Source organism: Aspergillus fijiensis (assembly GCF_003184825.1).
Source record: "Aspergillus fijiensis CBS 313.89 unplaced genomic scaffold BO72scaffold_12, whole genome shotgun sequence".
Taxonomy (NCBI): Eukaryota; Fungi; Ascomycota; class Eurotiomycetes; order Eurotiales; family Aspergillaceae; genus Aspergillus; species Aspergillus fijiensis.
Window position 1 is genome coordinate 329806 of NW_024468988.1, and position 24024 is coordinate 353829.

At 57.4% G+C, this 24024-nt stretch overlaps 12 protein-coding genes across 12 annotated transcripts; 6 read left to right on the top strand and 6 right to left on the bottom strand.

Moving 5' to 3' along the window:
• Nucleotides 1-1374: 1374 nt before the first annotated feature.
• On the top strand, nucleotides 1375-2728 carry BO72DRAFT_361214 (MFS general substrate transporter; the record flags this gene model as incomplete). Its single annotated transcript, XM_040940746.1, has 2 exons — nucleotides 1375-2136; nucleotides 2207-2728. Coding segments are annotated over 2 exons (1284 nt in total), but the record flags the coding sequence as incomplete, so codon positions are not given.
• A 1056-nt stretch (nucleotides 2729-3784) lies between these two features.
• On the bottom strand, nucleotides 3785-4383 carry BO72DRAFT_494021 (uncharacterized protein; the record flags this gene model as incomplete). Its single annotated transcript, XM_040948431.1, has 2 exons — nucleotides 3785-4292; nucleotides 4349-4383. The coding sequence occupies 2 exons, from the start codon at nucleotides 4381-4383 to the stop codon at nucleotides 3785-3787; spliced, it is 543 nt and encodes a 180-aa protein (XP_040803675.1).
• A 696-nt stretch (nucleotides 4384-5079) lies between these two features.
• On the bottom strand, nucleotides 5080-5882 carry BO72DRAFT_504923 (uncharacterized protein; the record flags this gene model as incomplete). The annotated part of the gene is made up of 1 exon (XM_040949169.1): nucleotides 5080-5882. A coding segment is annotated over one exon (522 nt), but the record flags the coding sequence as incomplete, so codon positions are not given.
• A 688-nt stretch (nucleotides 5883-6570) lies between these two features.
• On the top strand, nucleotides 6571-7543 carry BO72DRAFT_525845 (uncharacterized protein; the record flags this gene model as incomplete). Its single annotated transcript, XM_040949990.1, has 4 exons — nucleotides 6571-6682; nucleotides 7054-7145; nucleotides 7213-7376; nucleotides 7433-7543. The coding sequence occupies 4 exons, from the start codon at nucleotides 6571-6573 to the stop codon at nucleotides 7452-7454; spliced, it is 390 nt and encodes a 129-aa protein (XP_040803677.1). The 3' UTR covers nucleotides 7455-7543.
• Nucleotides 7544-7591: 48 nt separating this feature from the next.
• On the bottom strand, nucleotides 7592-9425 carry BO72DRAFT_484389 (cytochrome P450). Its single transcript, XM_040947852.1, has 3 exons — nucleotides 9195-9425; nucleotides 8713-9144; nucleotides 7592-8606 (listed from the first exon to the last, which is right to left on the bottom strand). The coding sequence occupies exons 1-3, from the start codon at nucleotides 9371-9373 to the stop codon at nucleotides 7700-7702; spliced, it is 1518 nt and encodes a 505-aa protein (XP_040803678.1). The 5' UTR covers nucleotides 9374-9425; the 3' UTR covers nucleotides 7592-7699.
• Nucleotides 9426-9808: 383 nt separating this feature from the next.
• Nucleotides 9809-11902, top strand: BO72DRAFT_424468 (uncharacterized protein; the record flags this gene model as incomplete). The annotated part of the gene is made up of 7 exons (XM_040942876.1): nucleotides 9809-10473; nucleotides 10544-10563; nucleotides 10641-10680; nucleotides 10740-10810; nucleotides 10866-11254; nucleotides 11319-11420; nucleotides 11500-11902. Exons 1-7 carry the CDS (start codon nucleotides 10290-10292, stop codon nucleotides 11900-11902), a joined length of 1209 nt encoding a protein of 402 aa, XP_040803679.1. The 5' UTR covers nucleotides 9809-10289.
• A 602-nt stretch (nucleotides 11903-12504) lies between these two features.
• BO72DRAFT_34066 (class I SAM-dependent methyltransferase) lies at nucleotides 12505-14023 on the top strand. Its single transcript, XM_040940605.1, has one exon. The coding sequence runs from the start codon at nucleotides 12814-12816 to the stop codon at nucleotides 13723-13725; it is 912 nt and encodes a 303-aa protein (XP_040803680.1). The 5' UTR covers nucleotides 12505-12813; the 3' UTR covers nucleotides 13726-14023.
• A 733-nt stretch (nucleotides 14024-14756) lies between these two features.
• On the top strand, nucleotides 14757-16937 carry BO72DRAFT_504945 (cytochrome P450 monooxygenase; the record flags this gene model as incomplete). Its single annotated transcript, XM_040949170.1, has 4 exons — nucleotides 14757-15083; nucleotides 15188-16419; nucleotides 16477-16758; nucleotides 16872-16937. The coding sequence occupies exons 1-4, from the start codon at nucleotides 14903-14905 to the stop codon at nucleotides 16935-16937; spliced, it is 1761 nt and encodes a 586-aa protein (XP_040803681.1). The 5' UTR covers nucleotides 14757-14902.
• A 223-nt stretch (nucleotides 16938-17160) lies between these two features.
• On the bottom strand, nucleotides 17161-19404 carry BO72DRAFT_34088 (putative MFS sugar transporter). Its single transcript, XM_040940610.1, has 2 exons — nucleotides 18578-19404; nucleotides 17161-18516 (listed from the first exon to the last, which is right to left on the bottom strand). The coding sequence occupies exons 1-2, from the start codon at nucleotides 19140-19142 to the stop codon at nucleotides 17414-17416; spliced, it is 1668 nt and encodes a 555-aa protein (XP_040803682.1). The 5' UTR covers nucleotides 19143-19404; the 3' UTR covers nucleotides 17161-17413.
• A 1202-nt stretch (nucleotides 19405-20606) lies between these two features.
• On the top strand, nucleotides 20607-21000 carry BO72DRAFT_34081 (uncharacterized protein). Its single transcript, XM_040940607.1, has one exon. The coding sequence runs from the start codon at nucleotides 20729-20731 to the stop codon at nucleotides 20957-20959; it is 231 nt and encodes a 76-aa protein (XP_040803683.1). The 5' UTR covers nucleotides 20607-20728; the 3' UTR covers nucleotides 20960-21000.
• On the bottom strand, nucleotides 21000-22204 carry BO72DRAFT_34084 (uncharacterized protein). The gene has a single exon (XM_040940608.1). The coding sequence runs from the start codon at nucleotides 21863-21865 to the stop codon at nucleotides 21041-21043; it is 825 nt and encodes a 274-aa protein (XP_040803684.1). The 5' UTR covers nucleotides 21866-22204; the 3' UTR covers nucleotides 21000-21040.
• A 201-nt stretch (nucleotides 22205-22405) lies between these two features.
• Nucleotides 22406-23891, bottom strand: BO72DRAFT_445979 (ribosome biosynthesis protein MAK16). Its single transcript, XM_040944185.1, has 2 exons — nucleotides 23705-23891; nucleotides 22406-23558 (listed from the first exon to the last, which is right to left on the bottom strand). Exons 1-2 carry the CDS (start codon nucleotides 23764-23766, stop codon nucleotides 22619-22621), a joined length of 1002 nt encoding a protein of 333 aa, XP_040803685.1. The 5' UTR covers nucleotides 23767-23891; the 3' UTR covers nucleotides 22406-22618.
• Nucleotides 23892-24024: the final 133 nt, after the last annotated feature.

Consider the following 24024-nt stretch of genomic DNA (forward strand, 5'->3'; position numbering starts at 1 on the left):
GGGATCAACACCTCCATTGAAGGAAAAATAATATGATAGAGGCAACCGCGCAAGTTTTGGGAAGTCACTACTCCGTACCTACTCCGTACCCAGAGCTTCGAGAGCCGAAACCTTTGAATAAACGCCTCGAAAATTATCCTTAAGGTCAGTAATCTGTAGGCTTATGGTCATCCAGAGTAGAGTCTGTGCTCCCATATTGCTCCACCGATAATCCGTGTGATGGATCCGGCAACGCTGTAGATCGCACCCTCACTCACAACCTAGGCTCTTCGCTCTGCAATCCCAGGTCTGTGATAGGTCGGCCAGTCGAGCGTGGAAAGACCAGGGATCGAGTCAGCCACGGGTTGAGGGGAAGAAGAGTGTAGGCTCTCCTCGACCCGCGTGAAACTCTGGGCCAGTCCTGCCTGTTGCGGAATCTTGTAATTCCCGGCTCTGCTCCTCGACAATCGGGTCTGATTGAGGTCGGAGAACTCGTCGAGATGGCCAGGTACAACTTTAACGACGCGAAGGCTTGACAGAACCGGTCATGGGTGCGGCGGGGTCGAAGATCAGTTCACAATTGGCTGTATCCACTCTACTACTGGCCTGTGGAGCTCATGCATCCCCTCGCAATCAAGACGCATCCCACATCTAGTGGAAATCAAGTGTACCGGTAAGTGCCGCCCCCATTACTCGCCGAATGCAGGCTGATTGCCGCACGCGAGGTAGCCATGCCCCCGGTGTAAACAACACCTCACTGTAGGAGACGTTGCATATGAGTATTTCCGTCGGGAGAAAGTCTATGTATGACTCAGCACAAAACGAGCCACTGAATTGGCCTGTCTTGGTGTATGATACTGCATTAAGTTGTGTGGGTGCAGCACTTCTCCCATGCCTCCGGCGCCATGTCAACTTGCTAGTCCTCTGTACACGAGCTATTGGTACCTCTTCCCCCCCTTTTTTTTTTGCTTTTGGAACATTCCATCACAACTCGTAAGGTTTCGAACACCAAAAGTATTAGACTGACTGCATTAGTAATGGGCATAACTCACCCGGCCGGTCATTTAAGATGATGGAAGTCTAATGTAATGAATATGCCATGACTAAGAAAGAGGTTTTGACGCGGTGGCCAAAACAAGACAATCTATCTACTTTACAGTCAGGCTCTAAGTGTCAACCTCAGAGTACTAGGTTCTCCATGCTTTTTTCGCTCAGTAAAGATTCCCAGAACAAGCATGAACAAGCCAAGCGGTCTGTACTGCGCATTGTCGCTCGTGACCGCGAGCTTTCTCAGCGCCTTCGACTCGACAGTTTTCCCACCGGCAATTGCCGTAAGTCACCCACTCTATGGCCCCCCGGAATTCGGCCAGTATCTTCATTCTCATAACCTCGTTGCAGACGATAGCCAAAGACCTAGGCGGGAGTACGACGACCACATTCTGGATCGGCACGGCCTACATCCTGCCCTCGGCCTCGCTGCAGCCGTTCGTCTGCGAGCTGTCCCACCGCTACGGCCGCCGGCCATTCCTCCTCATCTCCACGTCCTTCTTCGCCGTGGGCTCAATCGTCGGCGTCGTCGCCCGCACGATGCCCGTGATCATCGCCGGCCGGGCGATCCAGGGCATCGGCGGGGCGGGGTTCATCACCCTGCCGACGGTGGTGATCACCGATCGGTTCCCCGCCAGCCAGCGCCCACTGTACATGTCCCTGATCCAGATATTCTCCGCGTTGGGCATGGCCATGGGCCCCGTGGTCGGGGGCCTGATCTCGCAGTATGCCCACGATGGTGGGGATGGGCACGGCGGCTGGCGGTGGATCTTCTATGTCAACTTCCCCCTCTGCGCCGTGGGCTATCTGGCCATCTTGCTGACGCCGTGGCCGCCGCATAGCAATTCCCGTCGACCTGTTGACTGGGTCGGGTGCGTCCTGTTTACCTCCAGCCTCGTGTCGCTCATGCTGGGCATCACGTGGGGAGGGACGTTGTATGAATGGAGCAGCGTCAACGTGTTACTCCCACTGTGTCTGGGGGTGGCCGGGCTGGTCTGCACTGTGGGATGGGAGCTATGGGGGTCCGCTACGCCGTTTCTGCCCGCCGAGATGCTGCGCAACGGTTCTTCGCTCGCGTTATATCTCGGGACAATTCTCCAAGGGACTTCAGTAAGTTGCTATCCCCCCCTTCGCCCATTTCGTGCCCTGGCTCATAAAGACTCACTAATGACGGGCCTAGCTGTATTGCTGTTTTTACCACATCTCCTCCTACCTCGAGGGAATCAGGCATGAGACCCCGACCATGGCCGGGGTAGGGTTACTCGCCATCCTCTCGACGCTGATCCCCGCCAGCCTCACCGCGTCATGGGTGGCCACGAAGACGGGCCGCCTCCGCGAACTGATGTGGTGCGGCTGGGTGGTCACCATCACCGCCACCGCAACACTGTGCGTGTTGACCGCGCACAGCCCGACGGGGACCTGGGTCGGGATCCTCCTCGCGCTGGGCGTCGGCCACGGGTTCCTGCTGAACAGCCAACTGTTCCTGGCGCAGGCGACGGCGCCCGCGTCGCACGCCGCCTACGCCAGCTGTCTCTACACCACCTTCCGGACCGTCGGGTTCGCGCTGGGCGTGGTGGTCGGCGCCACGGTGTTGCAGAATCTGATGGCGCGGTCGTTGCGGGATTCGGGGTTTTCGGCGGAGACGGCCAAGCGCCTGGCGGATGATCTCGGGAATCTGCAATCCCTGGCGGCGGGGGCGGCGGGAAAGTCGGACCCGGGGACCGCGCGGCTGGTGGTCGATGCGTATCTGGATGGGTTCCATGGGATCTTTGCGGTTTTGGCGGGACTCGGGGGGGTGGGACTCCTCGCCTCGCTGCCGGTCACGGGCCGTCGGAAGGGTTCTGGTGGGGCGTCTGCGCTGTATTCACCAGAAACAGCTCCAGCACGCGGTTGAGTGTGGGAATTCATGAGGAAGTCTGTGGTTGCTCCATTGCTGAGATTTGAGTTGTGGTGAGAACTCGACATGGCGAGTAAGATTCACATTTGGCAAACATCGATGGATATGAGAAAGGTGTTTTGAACGGTGCTTTCCATGGCTGTAGAAACAGGCCCATGAAAGGTTGCGTGAACGCTTTTGAGCAGCTGCGGTGGCAGCCTACTTGTTAAAGCTGGAAGGTGCGTCCTTAGACAGCTATAGAAACAGGGAAGTTGTTATTCACACGCAACGCGGCACCAATGCACACCACCTCAACTTCCTTGAGTACATTAAAGGGGATATCAATTGGGTACTAAACGCCCTTTATGTACAGATTGATGACGCCTCAGATGGGTGGAAGATGCTTGGATTCGGAGGCCGCCGTCACAGATACTGTATACCTGCAGAAAAATACTCCATCTCCCCAGATCCTTTCAGTAAGGCATAACTACGGTTTGGTCTTTCTACGTTAGGATTCTTAGAGTTTTTAGTCTAGTTAAAAAATGAAGGTATTCCAGTCAGGGCTTTTCCTCAGGGTATATCTTTTATTATTCTTATATTGGGGGTCTTTGGGGTCTATCTTGTAAGTCCCTGGATGAGATACTATATACTAAAGATAAAAGGATGTAGGGTTCAACATCTTTCTGTTCATCATCCTTCTATATATTGCTTAGTTTGCGTGTATTGGTACCGCACTGCGGGTTAATCACAACTCCCATACCCAGTTGCTTGAGCAGGCCCTTGGCTACATAAGTAAGTACCGAGAAAGGCCTAAGTACCGGCCCTGCTGGGCCTGCTAAGGGTGCTTCGACAAGGCCTCTATTCAAGGGAGGAACCCGTCGGTCAGGCCTGCGTCGACGGTGAAGAGTTGAGTATTGAGCAAGGATATGAGCTGTCCTCTCTTCGTCGATGAGTGACCAGACTTCTCGGCTCGAGTCTCGCGTGGGTTCCACCGGTGTACATCACCTGGTCTGTGCTAGTGAGAGGGATGGACTGTTCGCACAGTGGGTAATCCTCGGTTTGCCCCGCAAACAACACCAAGGCGTCCAGCCCCATCCGCATACGTCCATCGTAGAATGGGCCCTCAACATAGTCGGAAGCTTCCGGGTCGTGCTCGGCGACATCCAGGATGTTGATGTATCCGTACGGTCCGGCCCAGGAGGCGCGGCTGGAAGAAGGGAACGACACATCAGCTTCTCGGGGCCCGGTCGTGCCCAAGATGGAGCGGAGGCATGGTCCGTCGATCATCAGCAGGTAGCCGAAGCGCGGGCAATCGCTCGGTTCGAACTCGTGTTGGGCCACCCACGCCCGGTGCTCCTCGAAGATCTGCCCTGCCCTACACTCGCCCCGTCTAAGGCGGGGTCCTCAGTGATGGCGTTCTTGTATCCAGCACAAACGAGTTCGAACGTGTTCAACTGGCCGGGAAGCGGCTGGCGATTCATCTGGTCGGGATGGGAGGCGCCACCCCAGAAATAATGGTCTACGGTAGATTACAAAGCCCCAGGGCCAACCTTCTAGCCAACCTTCACTCCATCTGCCACCTTCCAATTGACCTCGTAATGTCCCGATCCTCTTCACTCACGCGATCCCAACCAAAGCTTAGGGTCAACTTCTACCCCCAGCTTCTATCATGCGGCCAGTCATGCGAGATATCAGAGATGTAGGTTTCCCTGGTGGGCGGAGAAAATTAAGGCCCCCCACGGTCATCAGTTTTCCAACCCTAAAGAAGTGCGAGTCTCCGGGCAACTTCAGAAAGGTGATTCGCCCGCTTTTCCTTGAACCTCCAAACCTCTAGCCCCCATGAACCTTCGGCAACAATAGCCTACTTGCCATAAGATGGACCCGCCATCCCCTCCACCGGGGTTCTCTCGCCTAAGCAGTCAGATCGCCCTGTACACCAGTAGTACCGCCCCCCAGCCCGATCAACGATCTCGACCTCGGATGCCAAACAGACCCAATGCCACCGGCTGATGACACCTGCGAGAGAGGTGGGAGATGCTCGAATCCTGACTACGTCCGGCTATCACGGAGGGACTAGCTAAGGCCACCGAAATGGGCGGTGAGCGAGCACCCCCAGGCCAGGCCGCAGGGGCTGCCTTCACGTGGTAATATCTTCGCGAACATCAGGCTATGCTATACACTGGGCGATTGAGGCAGTCTGCCTTTCTTCTCACAAAATATGCCACCCCAGACTGACACGGCGCCGGGGAAGAACGGCACTGAGACCAGACTGGCCGGATCCTAATTATTTCAACTGCCCAGCTGCAGGATGAACTCTTCTGTGAGATGCCGAGTCTAGCTGTGAGGCTTGAGATTGTTGTATGTGCCGATGCGCGCAGCAGTACTTATAACAATGGTGATGCCGTGCAGATTGCCCAAAAGCGAGTCGATGCGTTTCGTCTGCGTGAGGATTTCGCTCTCAGCGATCTGGTGCATCTGGAGCAGGAGCTCGAGCTAAGCCGGCACTGTTCGCGGCAATCAGATCTTGCTCGGTCTTGGAGCCCCGTCCATCGGCGCGAACAGATGTACTGCATTGCTCGGAGAGCGATCTCCAGACCCAGAAACGAAGATCTGTGCCGCGGTGGTAAAGCAGCCGGCCGCGTCGCCCTTGAGGGGGCGGTCGTCTCGCGTGAACCAAGAAATGGTGGTCGAGAGGGATCCAGCCTCGGTCAGCAAGTCGCAGAGAACATTCCCAGTTAGCGCCCAGCTGTCCAATGGTCCGTGTGGGGAGAACCTGTGAATCATAATGGTGAGGTAGGTCAACCTCTACGGTCGCCTGAAGGGAACTGCTGGTCAGCGTCTGTTGTGGCATTGCGCCCAACGCCTCCTGGAGGTAGAGGTGGATTCTACAACATAATGACTCTTTGTTGAGCCCATTGCCGGCCAACTGACGCAGCTGATGCCCCTCCGCCTGGAGCCCCAGACAACCAAAGTGAATCCACAACATTTCCAGTATCTCGGGGCAAGGGAAAAAAGTATCAGAGTGCTCAGGGACCCTAATGGACTAGTTCACCTTACAACTGTGCGTGATTCAGAGATATCACCCGCCCAGGATGCAGATCCCTGCCTAAGTGTGCCACGTAAGCCCTGGCTCGCAGCGCAAATTCAGAAGTGTCTTCGCCGCTAAATTCGTTCCAGGTTAGTACCCTCTAGCCGAGCCTGCTTGACTGGTCTTGGGCCTACTTTGAACGGCAGATCTGTAGCTTGGCTCAGAGTGGACCGCGATCGACCGGGACTCATCCATCGGTCGGTGCGAGACAAGACAGCTGCTTGGCTGCTTCCTTGTCATTGGTGGGATTCATGTTCTCTCAAGATTGCGATACAGATATCAAGGCTTGTGTAGCCCCACATGTTCTATATACTAGCGGGCTCAGGCTTAGGGTCAAAGATACGACAGACAGGGGGGGTGGATTTGCCAGCTGACAAATGCGTTGCAACGGACCATGGCTGAGAAATCAACCCATCATAAGGGAGATACATGGAGTGCGATACGAATACCATTAGAAAGGCTATCTGCCGCGAGCTAGACAGATTCTTGCTCAATCAATCCGCAACAATGAGCTTTTTCAAATCGACTCACGAGCCAGCTGAACCGAGAAGCGTTGACGAGCAGGCCGATACGAGCAGCAATGGTTACGAGTCGCGAGATCGGGGTGCGGTCCGGCAATCTCTGGTTGATCGTGGCGGTTGCGGCCCTGGTGGCCAGTCCGATCGGTGGCGCGCTGGAGGCGCGGGATGGAGGTGCGTTTGTCGGATTGCAGGTCTTTGCTGGTGTGGCTATGCTGATTGGGACGGGCCTTTTTTGTGGTGGGGAGGTGGGCCCTTGCTGGATGGAATCTGTTTGCGAAAGTGTAAGTGTACTAAGTATGATTTGGCTCCGGAGAGTCCGGTACTTATAGGGCATCAAGACGGAGGAGTATCGACGGGTCCTTCCCGCAACGTCGGGAGACTTTCCCAGTCTATAACAGACGAAAATGGAACGGAGGAACCGTAGCAATAATTCAGAAGATAGTATCTCTGTAAATGAATGCACCCTGTGCTTTACCTTCATTTGTTTGCCGAATCCCCGCACGAATCCGTCCTCAATAGCGTTGACGGGTCAATCTCGGTAGTGGTCGATCGGATGACCTTTGCGCAGTGGCAGAATGATCTGAAGCCCAAGGTCCACGGCGCATCGAACCTCCACCGTGCCACCGGGCCACCGGTACGAGTGGGTGCCAGCTCGACTATCTCGTCTGCTTCTCCTGGGTGTCGTCCATCTTCGGGGGCAGGGCCTCGCCAACTACGCGGCCGCCAATTGTGATCTGGACGCACTGATGCGGCGCCACCGGCGACAGGCCGGTCTGGCGGGCTCCGCGATCGATGCCGGTATGGTCGTGGGCGTGGGACTGGTCGCGCAGAATGCGGCCCTGCAACGGACCATGGAGCTGCTGGGGTTCGATCCAGGCAATAACTTGGGAATAGGATCACCTTGTAACAGCGTGGTGGTAGAGGAGGGACCGCCTTTCATTAAGAGCAGGCTTCGCCTTATCTGGTCTGTTTGGCCCATTTGGTGTAACGGTGTTGTCCATTCAATGGGCTGTTGGGCTTTCAGTGCAGAAGAACAGAACAGCCGCTCCCTAGAAGCCAAATGCTTCCCTAAGTTTCTTTACTGTGGTATTAATCATCCGGAAGATCAAGGCTTTGGCCTAAGACTCCTTCAATCAAACCATCTGTTCAGCTATATTCAAGTCATATATCGTGTATAAGTACAAGTAGCTATATGATGCCACCTGTCCGTTCCGCAGACGCCGTTCCCTCCGTCTTCCGGCAGCGGAACTCCACATCAAAGTCCTCATCGGGCTGCGCGATGGCGACGCCGAGGTGGGAGTTCTTGACCGTCGGCATCACCCATTGACCCCTGCGGCGGGGCCGCAGATCGAAGTGGAGAATGGTACTGGCGGCGAAGCCGAGGATCATCGACGTGGCGACATGGCGCCCGGGACACAACGTCCACCCGCCGCCGAAGACCCGGAATCCGACCGGGTTGGGACCTCGTTTGCGATCGGGGCCGTGGCTCTCGCGCACGAACCGGCGGTGGTCGAACGCATGCACGTCGTCGGCCCCCCACACCGCGGGCGCACTGTGCTGGATGATCGCCGGGATCAGGACCAGGGCGCCCTTCTTGAAGAGGTACCGGCCCTCGATCACTTGGTCCTCGACCACCTGGGTCACGGACGTGCCCATCGAGTGCATGCGCAGGGTCTCCTTGAAGGTGGACGCGAGGATCGGACAGGCTTGCTCCAGGGTGGCCAGATCGAGGGCGGCGCGTCCGGTCTGGTGGCGGCGGAGGGCGGCCTCCAGCTCCTGGCGGCAGTCGCGCAAGATCGCTCGGTTGGAGAAGATGTGGTAGATGAGCCAGAACGTGGCCGGGATGGTGTTGCCCAGAATGGCAATGCTGAACGCCGCCTGCGTCTTGGCGATGTCCGCGTCAGACAGCCCGCTGGTGGAGAAGATGTGATATTGGGCGTTGATGTAGGGAGAGGCTTCGCGGTGCTCGAATCCCCGGTCCGCGTAGTACTGCTCGAAGGACCGGACCACCTCCCCCCGCGCACGAAGCGCCTGTTTCGCGATGATGGACGGGATGCATCCGGTGGTCAGCCGCGTCGCGCCGGATTGATACTTCCTGCGGGAGGAACGAGGAGGGGGGGGGTTAGGAACGGCTCGCAAGAGGTCGGGGGGGGGGGGGACTTTGCGAAGGGGCTCAGGGAGGCAATGGGGGTTCAACGAACTGCCAGGCTGCGCGGGTTGCAGAATCTCGGAACGGGTTCTGCGCGCCGTACATGGATTCCGAGGTGGCCAGCATGACCTCGTGGGAGATCCATTGATACATACCGGTAAACCCGGGAGACTCGAGGAATTGCCTGGAGTGAGACGAGGTGACGAGGTTCCAGAATCTCGTTCGGATGGCCTCCAAGCCAGGCCCGGTTGACAAACTGGAGTGGTTGAAGTCATGGAACCGGCGGATGAAGCCGTTCTCTGCATCATCGCCCAAGACTGCACAACCAGCGTCGCTGGCCCCAATCAAGGTGGCTGCAACCCGGGCCAGGATCGGGGAGAAGGAGAGCGTTCGAGGATGGTGCTGCACGGCCGAGATGAGGGAGGTGGAGTTGACCACATACAGCCGTATGCCCGGTAGACGGATCGTATAGATGGGGAATTGGCTGTGAGTTATGTCAGTTGTTGCAATCCCATCATCATGGATCTCACTCACCGATGCTTTCTATAGTAGTCAAATCCCATCCACCACATGCGAATAATGGGACCGATGAAGGGCATAGGCAAGTCGACGGGGGGTGGTTCTTGGCCGTCTTGGGTAGAGTCGAGGACCATCCGAAGAAAGACGGACGCGGCCAGCGGGAGCAAGACGCAGATGACGAGAATGGGGAGCATGGTGATTGCAGTCGATGGCTAGGAATGTTGGCGGGCATGGTGCGGATATTGGCCATGGACTCAGTGCAGCCACCTCTTATGGGAGAGCGAGCTTGTCATTCACTACGGAAGGACGAAGGTATCATAAGCACTAACTAACTATGCATGGATCTGGCCCTTGCTTCATTTCAGCTCTTTCATTTCTTCTTTTCTTTTCTTTTTCTCATATTTCTTTTTGCTTTTATTTTCTACATTTTCTATTTTGTTTTGATTTTCACTTTTCTTGTTTTCTTTTTCTTCCTTCCCCCCCTCCCCCCCTCCCCCCCGCCCAACTTGCTCCCTGCTAGCGCCCTCAGAGTGACAGGGTGCGGACAAAACGTTCAATCATGTATCTGCTCCTCGCCAGGTTCCCCGCTTCACAGCTCACATCCCGACTCACTGATGTTCCCTATCCAGCAAAGAGAATGGGGTGAGAATGAAACTACTGTTATTCTCTCGCTCAACATATCCCAAGGTCCGAGTGTCAAGTAAAGTTGCGGCCCGAATTCCTTCGAAGCTGTGGATCGGAAATTCTCCAGAGTTAGGGCAAAGCCTGTGGATTGAAGAAGGGCTGCCACCACTGCATGCATGCATTGGGGCCACAATTATGGCCGCCCACCCTTCTTGGAAAATGGGTTCTGGTCTGCCACCCGCGCTTGCCGGCTGCACGAGGCATGCAAACGGTACTTTGTGCCAGAGCGTGGTGGCGGAGGGTGGCGGAGTGTCTGCACAAGGCTCGTCAGTCAAGACTCAAGGAACAGGTTCATGAAGATTGGGGGCCAGCTCCTCCAGCTCATGCTTGGATTGATTATAATACGTCTTCCACAGTCCGTTTCTCGCTGGAACACCACGTTTCCGCGAGCTTTCTTTTTATCCAGCGCAAATCAATCATTCGGCCATGGACCTGTCGAAGATTCCCATGTCGCAACCCCCTCCGGGGCAGGTGACTAATTTCGTGGACCCGGTGTCCATCTCTTGGGCCGGGAGGCTGTCGATTTGGTTGACTCTGCCAATCATGGTCATTGCCTTTGTGCTCCGGGCCTATGTCCGTCTGAAGACAAAGCAACTCGGGACTGACGACTGTAAGTGATTCCGCAAATTCTCGACTCTGTTGCGATCGAGTCAGCCGGCTGACTTTGAGGGCCGTCGTAGATCTTCTGGTGCTTGGTGCTGTGAGCATGCATGCCCGCACAGGATAATAATCTACTCGATCTGTCTTCCTGATGAATCTATCTTTCTTATCTACTAGGTCGGCGCTGCTTCATTCTGTGGGACTCTCATCCCGGTTTGTACGTTGTCGTCCCTTTTGCTTTGCCTCGCAGGATCGGGGTAACTCATTCCAAAACAGTCCTCAAGGATGTATGGGGACGTCATGCATGGGATATCCCCGTCTCCTCGATCGTGCCGTGGTTCTTCAAGGTATGATCAACTCATTGGACTCCATCTGATTCTGTTACAGCCCTGATAGAGATAGTACTCGGTGACGGCGGGGTGCCTGTATAACATCAGCGCCATGTTCACCAAGGTTTCGATTCTCACGTTCTACCTCCGCATCTTCTCGCCCTCTCGCCGCGCCCGGGCCCTCATCTGGAGTGGCATCGCCTTTGTTGTGGTGGGATACATCACGCTGACCATCTGTATGCTGGCCTGGATGGTGCCCCATCGGGGGGACGGGGGCTGGGGATCGACGGCCAACACCTCGCGGATGAACGTCGCCTCGCGTCAACTCGACTTCACGCAGGGCATCTTCAGTGTGGTCTCCGACTTCTACGTCATGACCATCCCCACAGGCATCATCTTCCGTCTGAATATGAAGAACAAGAAGAAGCTGGGTGTGGCGTGTATTTTCCTGATCGGTTTCATGTAAGTTGTAGTTGCTTGCAACGTGAACTTGGTTACCGATACTCACCCATCCGCCGTCCACCAGATCGCTTGGCTGCTCCATTGCCGGGACCGTCCTCCGCTATCATGCCATGGTCTTCACGGTGGAAGACAACCGGTGGCTATCTGTAAAATTTGAGGCACTATGGTAGGGTTTCCCCCCGCCCTAAGGCCTTAGAGTGGTTCTCAGTCCTGACCCGCCGTTCTTGTGTTTTCCCCCCTGACAGTGTGGTCGAGCTCAACATCGGCATCCTCTGCGCCTGTGTCCCGGTGTTCTTCGTCGTGTTGCGCACCTGGCTGCAGCGAACTGAGTCGGGGTTCGTGTACCTCAAACAACGGCTGACGTTGTCACGGGCGAGCAAATCCACGGTGGCCCTGAGCGACCAGGCGCATAAGCCGGGCGTCTCCCTCGACATTCCGACCGGCACCTTGTCAGGGCTGAGGTCGATGTTCCGCAGACCGAAGTCGATCGACCCCGAAGAAGGCAAAATGGGGATCCAGGTTTCGCATTATTATGAGCTCCAGTCGGTGGATGTCGACTACCATGCGCATCTCCGGGGCGATTCCGCCAGCGGGAGGGACCCATCGCTGAGGGGCGGCGTCAAGGGGGGGGTTCCGGGGGGTGCTTAGGGGGGGGGGCTGAGACATCGTCCTGCTATCCTGTGGGACTTGTTCGCATCACTATTGAACGCAATCCCCCCAATCCATTCCACCTAGAGACTACTCAAGATTGCCATTCTATACTATAGCTCAAATATGTATATCGCCCCGGTTTTGTTATTGGACCGCCTACAGTTTCTTGACCGCAATCAGATGTGTTGACCAGTTGGGTTGTGAATTCAATATGATGGGTCTATGAGTTCCTAGAGCGATCTAACACCCCGATCAATGTTCAGACACTTCTTCAGGTCCATGGATTGCTCGCAAAGCTCGGCTCCTGTCAACATCGAGCAGGGCTATGATCGCACGTGATCTGCTACCGGGGGGACGAGAATGGTCCGGGTGCAGATCGCGTAAGACTCTGGGGGGGGGCTGAAATGGATGACTTGGGTGATTGGCTGATTGGATTTCATATGTTTGCTAGATGTATGCCCAATCCCAGAACCCCTGATCCAAGGGAGGCTGGTGGAGAGGATTCACCATCCGCCCGCCCGGACTGGGGTCGGTCGAACAAAAGTGAAACGTAAGCACTTGGCCAAGTAAGGCTTGGTATGCATGCCTATGGGACATGGTTATAACCTGCACCATCTGGTGCTGTGACACTGGGGTGTTCTGATTAGCCAGCAGCAGTAAGTACCTCATCTTAGGGTCCCACTACCCCTCCTCCAGTTTCTTTGTCCCTCTCTTAACCAACTTTACCTGATCTTACTTAGTATAAACTTTTGTCTTGCCTCGTCATCCTATCCAGGCCATCCGCAGATGAGTACAGAGCACTTTAAAAAGCCCACCCATCCAGCGAACCAAACCCACCCCCTTTTCTTCCTCCAACTTCATCTTGCCCAATTTCCTTCCGTTGCAAACCTCCATCAATCAAAAAAACAATGACCGCCTCTTCCCACATTGAAAATTACGACCAATCCACCTACTGGATTGCTCACGCCCACAATTTCCGTTCCTCGGCGCGCCTGCACCTCCAGCACTTCCTGTACCAAAACACCCTCGACTACCTCCTGGAGCCAGCGATCACCAAAGCCGTGACGACCGCGCAGCAGCCGCTGAAGATCGCCGATCTGGCCTGTGGCAATGGCGTCTGGCTCACCGAGCTCCACACGCAATTGACCCAGAAGAACCCCGATCTCTCTGTCCAGCTGGATGGCTTCGACATCAACCCCGTCAACTTCCCCGCCGCGGCCTACCTGCCCGCCGGCGTGTCGCTGCAGCCGCTCGACATCCTGGCCCAGCCTCTTCCGGCCGCGCTGCGGGGTGCCTATGATGTGGTGCACATCCGCGCCTTCGCGAGTCTGATCGGCCCGGACTCCGACCTCACCCCAATCCTCGCGGTAGCCGCGGCCCTGCTCAAGCCCGGCGGCTACCTCCAGTGGGAGGAGAACCGCGGGGATCTGTTTCTGGTCGAGGCCCCCACCCCCGAGGTCTCCACGGCCGCCTGCAGCCAGGCCTCCCAGATCCTGCAGGGCGGGCTGCGCGCCAAGGGCATCAGCAACGCCTGGGTGGACGCCCTGGACACGCAGCTCACGCGGTTCGGCTTCCAGGAGGCCCGGCTGCGGCCCCACAGCAAGCGGCCCCAGGACTACAAGGGCTGGACGGAGAACTATCTGATCGTGTGGGAGGAACTCGCCGCGCTGTTTCCCCCCAAGGCCGAGGCGCCCAGTGCGCCCGTCTCCCGCGAGGCCTGGGTCGCCCTGTTCACCGCCGCCGTCAAGGAGACGGAGCAGGGCGTTGTCGTGCATCAGGGCCGCGTTGTCACCGCGGTCGGACGGAAGCCGCTGGCCTGAATTTGTGGTCTACTTTGGTATCGAGACCGGATCCGGTTAGATATGATGTCAATCAATGTATAAGTTGATATAGCTAGCTCGGGGAGCGAACCTTAGAATAGAACTGGCTACTCGGATGCTCTTCTAGCACAGCCTTGCTCGCTCGGGCAAACCTCATTACAGGTCTTGAGGACCGAGTTAGGTGTAACAGCCCCCCCCCCCTAACCTCTTAATCACTGCTTCCAGACCAATACATCTATTCACCACCGGGCTTGCTCCTCCTCTAGGCGAGTCAGTCTACTCAGAATTAGTGGCATAAGGAGCGGGGACCGCGCCACTTGATCATTACCAGAACCGGGCAAGCGCGTGTGCGATGACCAACGCAACCTGCATGTCAGATGTAATTCACACAGACTTACGGTACTGAGAAGGACCATCAAGCGTGCAAATCCCGAGACCCTAAAGCGGCTTCGCTTCGCAGCCCCCGGAAGTCTCAGCCTAGTGGAGGGAGAAGTCAAGCGCCGTCTTCAAAACAACCAAGGCAGCGAGGTCTGGTCTTGCCAAGGACCCCACGATTTAGTTTGCGTAGGCTCTACTAGCCAAGCACCGTCCCAGCCATGGAAAGCAAGCGAGGAAGCGAACGAGACAGTGAGACCTTAACAAACACCCGGTTTCCTGCATGCAAACGGGTGAGCGGGGCAGCGAGTGGGTGTGAGTGCATGCATTTCATCCCTCGTCAAACGAGTATTGTATGTGCTGTCTGTTGTTGCGCAAGGCCGACGCAGTTGCAATCATCCTATCAACCAATTCAACTCCAAGTGGGACCGATCTCCGAGCCCCTCTCTCAGTCTACCACCCTGCTTCATGCCTCTCTCTCGCTGTGTGCGTGTCTCTCTCCACGCTAACGCACGCTCATTGTTTGCCCACCAACAGGAACCTCCCCCACCCGGGTGCAGCTGTCATCCTCCCTTCTTGATTGATGGGATCGCGGTATCCTGGGATTGCACTTGCATCAGCCTCGCCGACGGAGAGCACAGCCCTCACCTTGCCTGAATATCCAGTCGTCCCCCTCCTCACGCCATAGCATGGCCTCGGTTGGTGGTCTACATAAGTAGTAGCGGTGCAGAGAGGAAGCTGCTGGTGCCTGCAGAAACGCTTTTCCCTGCAAGTGCCACCAAGCGTCCACCACGCATCCACCATGTTGTCACTGCTGCTTCTCAGCATAGTGATGGTAGCTTCGGTCTGGCTCTGCCGCCGGATCTGGTACGAACGGTTCCACCGATACCGTCAATTCCCCCAACTGCCCTCGTCTCTGCTCTGGGGTCACCTGAAGATCTACCATGAGATCGCCCAGCGGGGGTTCCAGGACGGTGATCACGGTAAATCTGCACCTTTGCACTTCTCTGCACCGAAGCGTTTGTTTGGAAGTGTGTGTGTGTGTGTGCGTTCCATGACTCGGATCACTAAAACAGTTACGATGCAGACCACATCTTCGCGCAGATCCATGAAACCCTCGGCCGACCCCCGGTGGTGCTGTTCGATTACCGCCCGATCTGCCGGCCGGTGCTGGTGATCGCGAGCCACGAGGTGGCGGAGCAGATCTCGCGGCCCAGCCAGCAGTTCCGCTTCAGCGTGCCGAAGCTGGGGCTGGGCTTTCTCGAGCCCGTCATCGGCCACACCTCCATTCTCGCCGCCGAGGGCGAGGAGTGGAAGGCGCTGCGCAGGACCTTCAGCCCCTGGTTCTCCCCGCAGAACCTGCAGGCCCTGGTGCCCACCGTCGTGGCGCAGACGCGGGGGTTCGTCGCGCAGCTCGACGCCCTCGCCGGCTCCGGGGACCCCATCCCCCTCGTCACCCTCACCACGAACCTGATGTACGACATCATCGGCGCCGCCCTCCTCGACGAGGACCTGGACGCCCAGCACCTGGACCCGCGCCGCCAGAGCCCGCTGGTGCGCGCCTTCAACCACCTCCTCCACGCCTACTGGGACGACCAGATCCACCTCCCCTGGATCTTCAACCCGGTCAACGCCCTGCGGCGCCGCCGCCGCGGGGCCCGCGTCCAGCGCCTCCTGCAATCCCTCGTCCGGCGCAAGCACGCCGAGCTGCAGGCTCAGACGCAGCAGACGCGGCAGGACAAACCACCCGCGCCACGCAGCATCACAGCCCTAGCCCTCCACCCCACCACCCAAGGGCCCCTGACGCCCGCCCTCCTCACCCAAACCAGCGACCAGCTGCGCACCTTCCTGCTGGGCGGGCACGACTCCCCCAGCGCGACCCTCGCCTGGGCGCTGTACGAGCTCTCGCGCACCCCGCGGGCCCAAGCCGCGCTGCACGCCGAGCTCGACACGCTCTTCGGCGAGGACACCCGCGCCGACCCCACAGCCGTGCAGGCCGCGCTCGCCGCGCCGACAACGGGCCCCTCCCTCCTCCGCCGCATGGTCTACCTCGACGCCGTCCTCAAGGAGACCCTGCGCCTGCACCCGCCGGCCTCGACGGCGCGGTACGCGCCGGGTGAGGGGGGGCGGGGGGGGAGGGGGGAGGGGCTCACCGTGCGCCTGCCCGCGGGCGCCTCCTCCACGAACCCAACCCCCCCGGAGTCAAAGACCCTCGGCCTCGACGACCTGATCCTCTACAACTGCCCCGCCATCATCCACCGCGACCCCGCCGTTTTCGGGCCCGACGCCCACGTCTTCCGGCCTGAGCGGTGGTTGGGAGTTGACCAGGACTGTGACCAGGACTGCGACCAGGACCACGACCACGACCACGACCAGGACCATGACCACGACCACGGAAACAACAACAACAACAGCACCACCACCACCACCACCACCAACGCAATCCCCCCCAGCGCGTGGCGGCCGTACGAGCGCGGGCCCCGCGCCTGCATCGGGCAGGAGTTCGCGCGGCTGGTGATGCGCGTGGCGCTGGCGGTGGTGGGGCGGCGGTATGCGTTCAGCAAGGTCGGGCTGGGGGCGGTGGTGCGCGAGGCGGCGACGGGGCGGCCCGTTTTGCGGCCGGATGGGCAGGCGGAGGTGGAGGGGGTGGTGTATACGGTGAGTTTTCCCTTTTCTTTGTCTTCTTCTTCTTCTTGCGCTGGGCTGGGCTGGAGGGTGGTGGGGACTCACGCTGACGGCAGCCGCTGCGCTGCGGGGTGTGGGGCTGGTAGACGCGGCAGATCACGGCGAGGCCGGTGGATGGGTTGATGATGACGGTTCGGGAGATGGGGTGGTGAGACTTGAGAGAGGAAAGGGGGCTTTGGTGTTTTCCGAGGCGTGGAGGCTTTTGAGGTTCCCAGGGTGATGCCGGGGCTGGGTAGACATGGTTTGTGGGCGTTTCGCAGTCTAATGCACTTCATCTATCGTTGATCGACCACGTCACACCACCACAGATCATCCATACGTCAAGGCTCAATAGACGAACCCTGGATAGCACTGCTACCCACACAACTCTTACTGCTGGCCTACCATACTGTAATTCCATATTGTTATAGGACAGCTACTGGCTACTCTTTTACTGCAGTTATAGCCTCATCGATCAAGCTGCATTCCAACATCAGTTATCCTAATTCATAAGCATCTGGAGGTAGTCCTCTTTTGTTTCTTATCTGGTATTCATTAAACACATGCAAAGGCACGCTGGTAAACATCATAGTCAAAGCACTGACAGCACAGCCTCAAGGCTGCACCACTAAACCCACAGCACAAACCACTACTCCCGCTTCGGGGGAGGCGAGAACGCCTTCTTCCACCGGAAACTCAGCAGATCGCCGACAACCTCCTTGGTCTGAGCAAGGTTCTCCTTGACGATCTCCGACGTGGGCCGCGAGAAGAGCTCGTCGATCTCCTCGAGGGACTTGTTCTTCGTCTCGGGCATGAAGATGATCTGGTAGATCCAGCCGACGAAGGCGATACCCCCGTAGAAGCCGAGGGTCAGACCAGTCCGCGTCATCGCCTTCATCATGCGCGTGAAGTTGTAGGTCACGATGAAAGAGCACAGGAAGAGGTTGGCGTCCGCCACGGTCATTCCGTAATGACGGAGGTAGGTGGGGAAGACCTCCGATGGGATGACCCAGGTGAGACAGGCATAGGATCCGAAGAAGCCCATGTACAGGATAATGCCGGTGAGATAGACCCCTTCAGCGGCAGCCGGGTGGGTGGTGTAGTTGAATTGGTAGCCCACACCGACGAGGACTAGACCGATGAAGAAACCGGGGAGCATGACGTTGGCCCAATAACGCCGGCCAAACCGTTCCATGTAGATCACAGCGGGAATGGTGCCCAGGAGAAGCGAGCCACCGCCAACGAGGGACATGAATACACTATTCTTCGTGTTGAATCCAATGTTGGTCATGAGGGTGCTCATGTAGTACATGACGGCGTTCACACCCGTCAACTGGCCGAGAACAATCATGATATTGGCATAGACAAGCGCACGACGAGCACGGGGCTTGGTGAAGAAGTCCAACCAGGCGTATTTCTTGGTGTTCTGCTGCTCCTCGGCCTCGGCGAGGACGGCCTGGCGCATACCCAGGAACTCGTCCTTAGCTTCGTAGGTGTCAAAGCCGCGGATGCGTTTCCACACTCCGTAGGCTTCCACGGCCCGACCCTTGTGCATCAGGTAACGGGGACTCTCGGGCAGGAAGAACATGCCCACCAGGAGGATGGTGGAGAATACCAAGGAGGAACCGAGGATGTAGCGCCAGTTGCCGGTGACGTCGAGGAACATGGCAGCCACGGCGTAGCCCAACACCTCACCCAGGGCGATGTTCAGCTGGTACAAGGAAACGAGGTTGCCACGAATACGACTGGGGACTGGAAGAGGTCAGCGTGCTGGCCTTACAGTAGAAGCAGACAGGAAGCAACATGAACATACCACTCTCGGCGACGTAGACAGGGACCGTACCACCCTCCAGACCGACACCGGCTCCGAGGATGAAACGACCAGCAAAGATCATACCAAAGTTCACGGCACCAGCCTCCAGGGCGGCACCAACCGTGTAGAGGATACAAGAGACAATGATAGACATACGACGGCCCAGGTACTCATTGGACGGGGACAGAAGGATAGCACCAGCCACGGCCCCCAGGGGCATACCGGAGTCGACCAGACTGCTTTGGTTGTCACTCAGGTGCAGCGCATCGCCCAAAAAGAGATTAGCACCACTGATGAGGGACTGGTCCAGACCGGACAACAGACCACCCATGGAGGCGAAGGCGACCAGCATGTAGGTGTAGATAGCCGGGCTGGAGAAGGCGACCTCGAAGCGGGACTTGGGCATCTCTCTCAATTGCTGCTCCAGCTCCTGCAACTCTGCATCCATGGCAGCCTCAGTGAGCTCCTCCATGGCCTTGGGGTCCTTGTGGATGTCGTCCATCTCGACGGCGGTGCCGTCCTTGTGGTCATCGTGGGCGGTGTCCAAATCGTGCATGGTACCCATGATTGGCTAATGGGGCGGCTGTGCCAGCTGCAGGTATTATTTTTGTGTACTGTGTAACAATCGGCGGTTTATCCCGGATCTATGTACTGTATGTCTGCGCGACCACAGTTGACCACAGCCTCAAGAGTAGAACGAGGACTGAGGTGAAAAGGGAGGGATGACCACCACGAGGGGGGGAAGAGAGGAATGAGAAGCGGGGAAGCGTGCAGATCGAGTGCAACCATTCCGGGGGGTGAAGAGGGGAATGCACGAGGCTTTTAAAGGCAAGGCGCATCAGGCCAGCAACGCCCAAAGACCCCAGAAGATCCAGTGTCACCCTGGTTGATTGACTGACCGACTGACCATCATCGTCATTGTTGAAAATTTCCACGAGAGCCAAGCAGGACTGGGGGTCGGCCGGCACAACCGCGTCATCGGGCCGTCTGGCCAGACTTGGAAGCCGAAACGACCAGGGATTGCCAGCCAGAAAGGACAGGCGGGATAGAGAATGACCAGGGAGTGGGGCCACCATGGCCAGAGAGAGAGTCAGCCAGAGAGCCTAAAATGAACTAAGTCGACTAGATGAATCCAATTCCACCCAGTAGAGGCAGTAAACCCAGTAAACCCAGTAAACACGAGAAAAGTTCGGGATGGAGAGAAATCCACAAGGGTAAGTTGGAGTGGAGACAAAATGCGGATTGCGGAGAAAATCCAGCGAAAAAGTTCCCCGTGGGCAGCCAAAGCGGCCTTAGCGTTAGGTAAGCCGAGCCGAAATTTCTCTTCTTTTTCGTCTTCTCCAATGCCGGCAACGGGACAATTTCGGAGACTCTCCGGCACCATTCCACTGATTCCACCTTGGTGAATGGCCCCGCGTGACTGTCGGACTGTCTGACTGCCCGCTTCTTCTCTCCAGTTCCCGACTCTTCCCCATAATATCTTGTTTGGAGTAGTTTAGTAGTTACAGAATGGAGCTGTACAGTACTGTACTAAGCATGGTTGCGCCATTTTCCACCCCCACGTATTCAACAATGCCCAACATGGGCACAATCCAACCCATTCAGCGTTAATACTTTATCCACGATGCCCGCCGTCCAGCTGAAGCCTTCACCTGTCTTTTCTTTCCCTTTCGTTCTCTCAGGGATTCCGACTTCCCCATTCGCTCCCCTGGCTGAGAATCGAAACCAAAAAAAGCTTCCCGGTCGTTCAACCACGGCTGAGGTTCAACCCTCGTCCAAACTACTCGTAAAACTAAAACCCGCCCAGGAGTTGCAACCCCCACACATTCTGCATCATTCGGCCATGGGGGAAGGTTTGCCCTGCTCTCTGGGGGTTGGAGTGGATCTGTGGGTTGGCAGAAAATAATAACACAAAATAAAACAATGTTATCACGTAGTTGGGAAAGCAAGGAAAAAAGAAGTCAGCGGGGTTGCATTATTATGGCTATGAACTCTTATTAGAGACAGACATCATAGTCGCAACAACAGATCAAAACCATCGCATCGCTAATCAAATGCACACAAGACAGCACAGCACAGCAAGAGAATCTGCTCTTTAACAACCCGCTGGGAGAAAGAAAGTAATTATGTAAACCGCATCGCATCCCCAATATGGCCCTTGGGGGACCTCAACTCACTAATTTCTCACTTTTCCTCATTCTCCTTCTTACTGAGTACTCACCCCGCCCTTCTCCATCGGCACCACCCGACTGTGTGAAAAGACGAAAGACTAAAACCAGCAAGTCCGCATCTTTTCCCTGCAGGTCGGGTGCTGGTGCCCCCCCCCTCTCTTCCCTTCTCGTATTAGTTTTTCTTTTTTTTTTCTTTTTTTTTTCTCTTTGACTCCGGGCTATTCCTTCACTCCCTCCCACACCACCAGGGTTTAGCTCCCAAGGTCAGTCAGGCATCATTGGTTCCTTGCCATTATCGTCGACCCGGCATCCCTACCGGTTTTCGTGCGCTAGGATCCGCTCCCCCGGCCACGTAGGGTGAACCCGGCCGACTGCTCGGATTCTGGCCGGGGCTGGGCGACCGGCCCCCATGCAGGCGTGCCCGGAGTCGTTCCTGGGCCGACGCTGCACGCTCCAGCGGTTGTTGCGTCGCGCCGCCGCCGGTCACGGGGCCCGAGATCGTCTGGTAGGATCCGGCGCGCTGACTGGGCAGGGGACGGCCGCCCCCGGCTGGGTGGTGAGGGTGCTGCTGCATTGCCGACGGGGTCGGGGACAGGCTGTTGTGGGAGATTGGGCCTCCCGGAGCACTCGCCGTCGCCGACAGCGGTGCCCCCATGCTGTTGTGGATGCTGTTGTTATTTCCCCCGGCGGTCATGCGACCCCGGCGCAAACTGGATGTCTGGGAGGTGGGAGGCGTGGCCGAGCCCGCATCTCCCCACAGGTCGCCCAGTCCACCACCACCACCACCACCGCTGCCACCGCCGCCGCCGCTGCCGCCACGTCCGTATGCTGATGACGATGAGGCGCCACCAGCAGCGCCGGGTGGGATCTGGGAGGTCGCGATGACCCGCGCCGGTGCCGGCGCGGGGGCTTTCGGGTCCGGGGGCAGCCACGAGGGATACGGTCGCCCCTTTTCGGTGTAGTAGGCGCGCAGCACGTTCGAGATGTGCGAGCAGTCCTCGTTGTCCGGGTCGTCGCGCTCGTCGCCCGACGTGATGGCCCGTTTCAGGGAGTTGAGCCGGGTGCCCAGGTTCGAGATGGCCGACGAGGACGTCAGTGACGAGAAGTATGAAGTCATTCTGGTGTAGTTTGCTGCCCGTCCCTGGCCGTGCAATTGTTTTTGCGAGGTGGAGGAGGGGGGGAGCCAGAGAGAAGGGTTGAAGGATCAGCCAATGGTGGGGTATCAAGCGGTTGAGACGAGGGGTGAAGGACAATGCGGAGGAAGGCGGAAGAGAGTACAGTAGGCAGCAGGGCGCCCTGCAAGGTGAGAGCAACCAGGGTTGTAAAGTAGCCGTCAAAGGCAAATCGCAAGAAGGCTTGGGACACGGTATGCCGAAGATGCCAGACACGACGTGTAGTTAGCAGGAACAGGAGTTGAGCAAGCACCCTCGTAAGGGGAGTTTGGCATTGATTGGGGATTGACTCTGACCATGTTGGCGATCCACTCTCCGTGTTTCACTCCGCCCGCTGGCCGCAGCACGTGAGCCGCCGGCCTGCCACACCGCCAACTGGTGACTTAGCCGCCGTTCTCACCGCATGCAAGGAACGGCAGGCAACGACTCCGTAGAAGCTTCGCTACATCTTCCGAGATCTACGACCAACACCAGCACCAGCGCCATCATCAGAACAATCATTTAACAAGCTATATGCAATGGCTGGGTATGATATGCCCGATCGCAGCATGAGAAACAACGAAAGAAAAAAAAAAAAAAGGTAAGTCAGTAGATACATCAACGCAACTCGAACCGAAACAACGCCATACGAAAACATGACCACAACCGAGCTTTTTGTAATAAAACCCCCATCCTCTCCTAATATCCAGCAATGGGGTTTAAGCCAGGACCTTTCCAGGCCCCTCAGTCTCGTACTCGATCTCGATGCGAGGACCCTTCTTGCGGGGCTTGGCCTGGGGAGCAGGACGCTTCCGCTTGAAGCCGGGAGCGGGCTTCTTCTTGGCGGCGCCCTCATCCTCACTGTGCTGCGAGTCATCCTCCTCCTCGCTGTCCTCCTCATCCTCACTATCATCCTCCTCGTCCTCACTGAAATCCTCACTATCGTCGGCGGACTCCCCACCGATCCAATCCTCCAGATCCTCCAGATCACTCTCCTCAACATCACTAACATACTCGACCTGCCCGACGCCCTCCTCGCCTTCCTCCTCCAACTCCTCCTCATCGTCAATCTGCTCCCCATCATCGAGATCCTCGTCGCGCTCGCCCTCGCCCGTGCGCTCCAGCCCGCGCAGCACCTTCTTCCAGATCCCCTCCTCGACGTTGAGCGGCCGGTCCCCGTAGGCCCCGCTGCGCAGGCGCTCGATCAGCTCGCGCTCGATGGCGCGCTCGATCTTGGCGGCGGACTCGGCCTTGCGCTCGCGGGTGGCCTCGCGGCGCCGCACCTTGGGCGCCAGGCGGGGCACGACGGTCTCGCCCAGGCGCTCCTCCTCCTTGGCGAGGCGCCGCATGCGCAGCGACACCTGCGTCAGCCGCGTCAGCCGCTGCTTGCACTTGTGCACCAGGAACTTGGGCCAGTAGATCAGCCGCTCGTCCAGCTGCTCCAGCGCCTTGGCGTAGTTGCTCGACAGCCGGACCCGCTCCCACCACTTGGACGGCATGTGCGCCCGCTCCACCGTCTTCATGTACAGGTACATCACCCCGGTCTCCGGGTCCGACCGCACCGTCGCGTACCGCGAGTTGGCCAGCGGGCACGATTGCCGGTTGCACAGCCCCGAGACGTTGTATTCATTGCGGCAGAAGTTTTGGCCCTTGGTGGTTCTGCAGTTCCATCATGAGCATTGTGCCGGGAAGAAATGGGTAGGCATGCGTAGTGTAGAATTGGTGGGACTCTTTGTGTTTTCTTTCGACGATGCGGGAAGAAAAATGACACCGAGGGGAAAAAAAAAAAAAAAAAAAAAACTCACTTCAGTTTGTAGGAACAAAACTGCTGGTTGATCACCTGCCAGACAATCTCGTCGGACGACATCTTTCCTTTTGAAATCGATGACTTGCTTGAGGCGCAAGTTTCGAGCTTGATCACAGATTACAAGCCGGATTGTCGGTGATGGTTTGGGTCCGGGGGGCCACCAGAACTTTGCGATGCGGCGGTGGAGAGGAGACGAGGAAGGTGAAAAAAAGTTGCCGCAGTGATCGGGTCACGTGCGGGGTGGTTTTCCCAAACCTTTTTTTCTTATCGATAAGGCTAGGCCATCCTTCCCTCATCCAAACACAATCCTCTGAATTG

Excerpts from the sequence above, each read along its gene's own strand:
- BO72DRAFT_484389 (XM_040947852.1), bottom strand. The coding sequence starts at position 9,373 with ATGCTCCCCATTCTCGTCATCTGCGTCTTGCTCCCGCTGGCCGCGTCC. Across the intron at positions 9,145-9,194 it reads GACTACTATAGAAAGCATCG|CCAATTCCCCATCTATACGA; the intron begins GTGAGTGAGATC and ends CATAACTCACAG. Across the intron at positions 8,607-8,712 it reads GCAACCCGCGCAGCCTGGCA|GAAGTATCAATCCGGCGCGA; the intron begins GTTCGTTGAACC and ends TTCCTCCCGCAG.
- BO72DRAFT_34066 (XM_040940605.1), top strand. The coding sequence starts at position 12,814 with ATGACCGCCTCTTCCCACATTGAAAATTACGACCAATCCACCTACTGG.
- BO72DRAFT_34088 (XM_040940610.1), bottom strand. The coding sequence starts at position 19,142 with ATGGGTACCATGCACGATTTGGACACCGCCCACGATGACCACAAGGAC. Across the intron at positions 18,517-18,577 it reads TGTCTACGTCGCCGAGAGTG|TCCCCAGTCGTATTCGTGGC; the intron begins GTATGTTCATGT and ends GACCTCTTCCAG.
- BO72DRAFT_34081 (XM_040940607.1), top strand. The coding sequence starts at position 20,729 with ATGGCCCTTGGGGGACCTCAACTCACTAATTTCTCACTTTTCCTCATT.
- BO72DRAFT_34084 (XM_040940608.1), bottom strand. The coding sequence starts at position 21,865 with ATGACTTCATACTTCTCGTCACTGACGTCCTCGTCGGCCATCTCGAAC.
- BO72DRAFT_445979 (XM_040944185.1), bottom strand. The coding sequence starts at position 23,766 with ATGTCGTCCGACGAGATTGTCTGGCAGGTGATCAACCAGCAGTTTTGT. Across the intron at positions 23,559-23,704 it reads TTTTGTTCCTACAAACTGAA|AACCACCAAGGGCCAAAACT; the intron begins GTGAGTTTTTTT and ends ATGGAACTGCAG.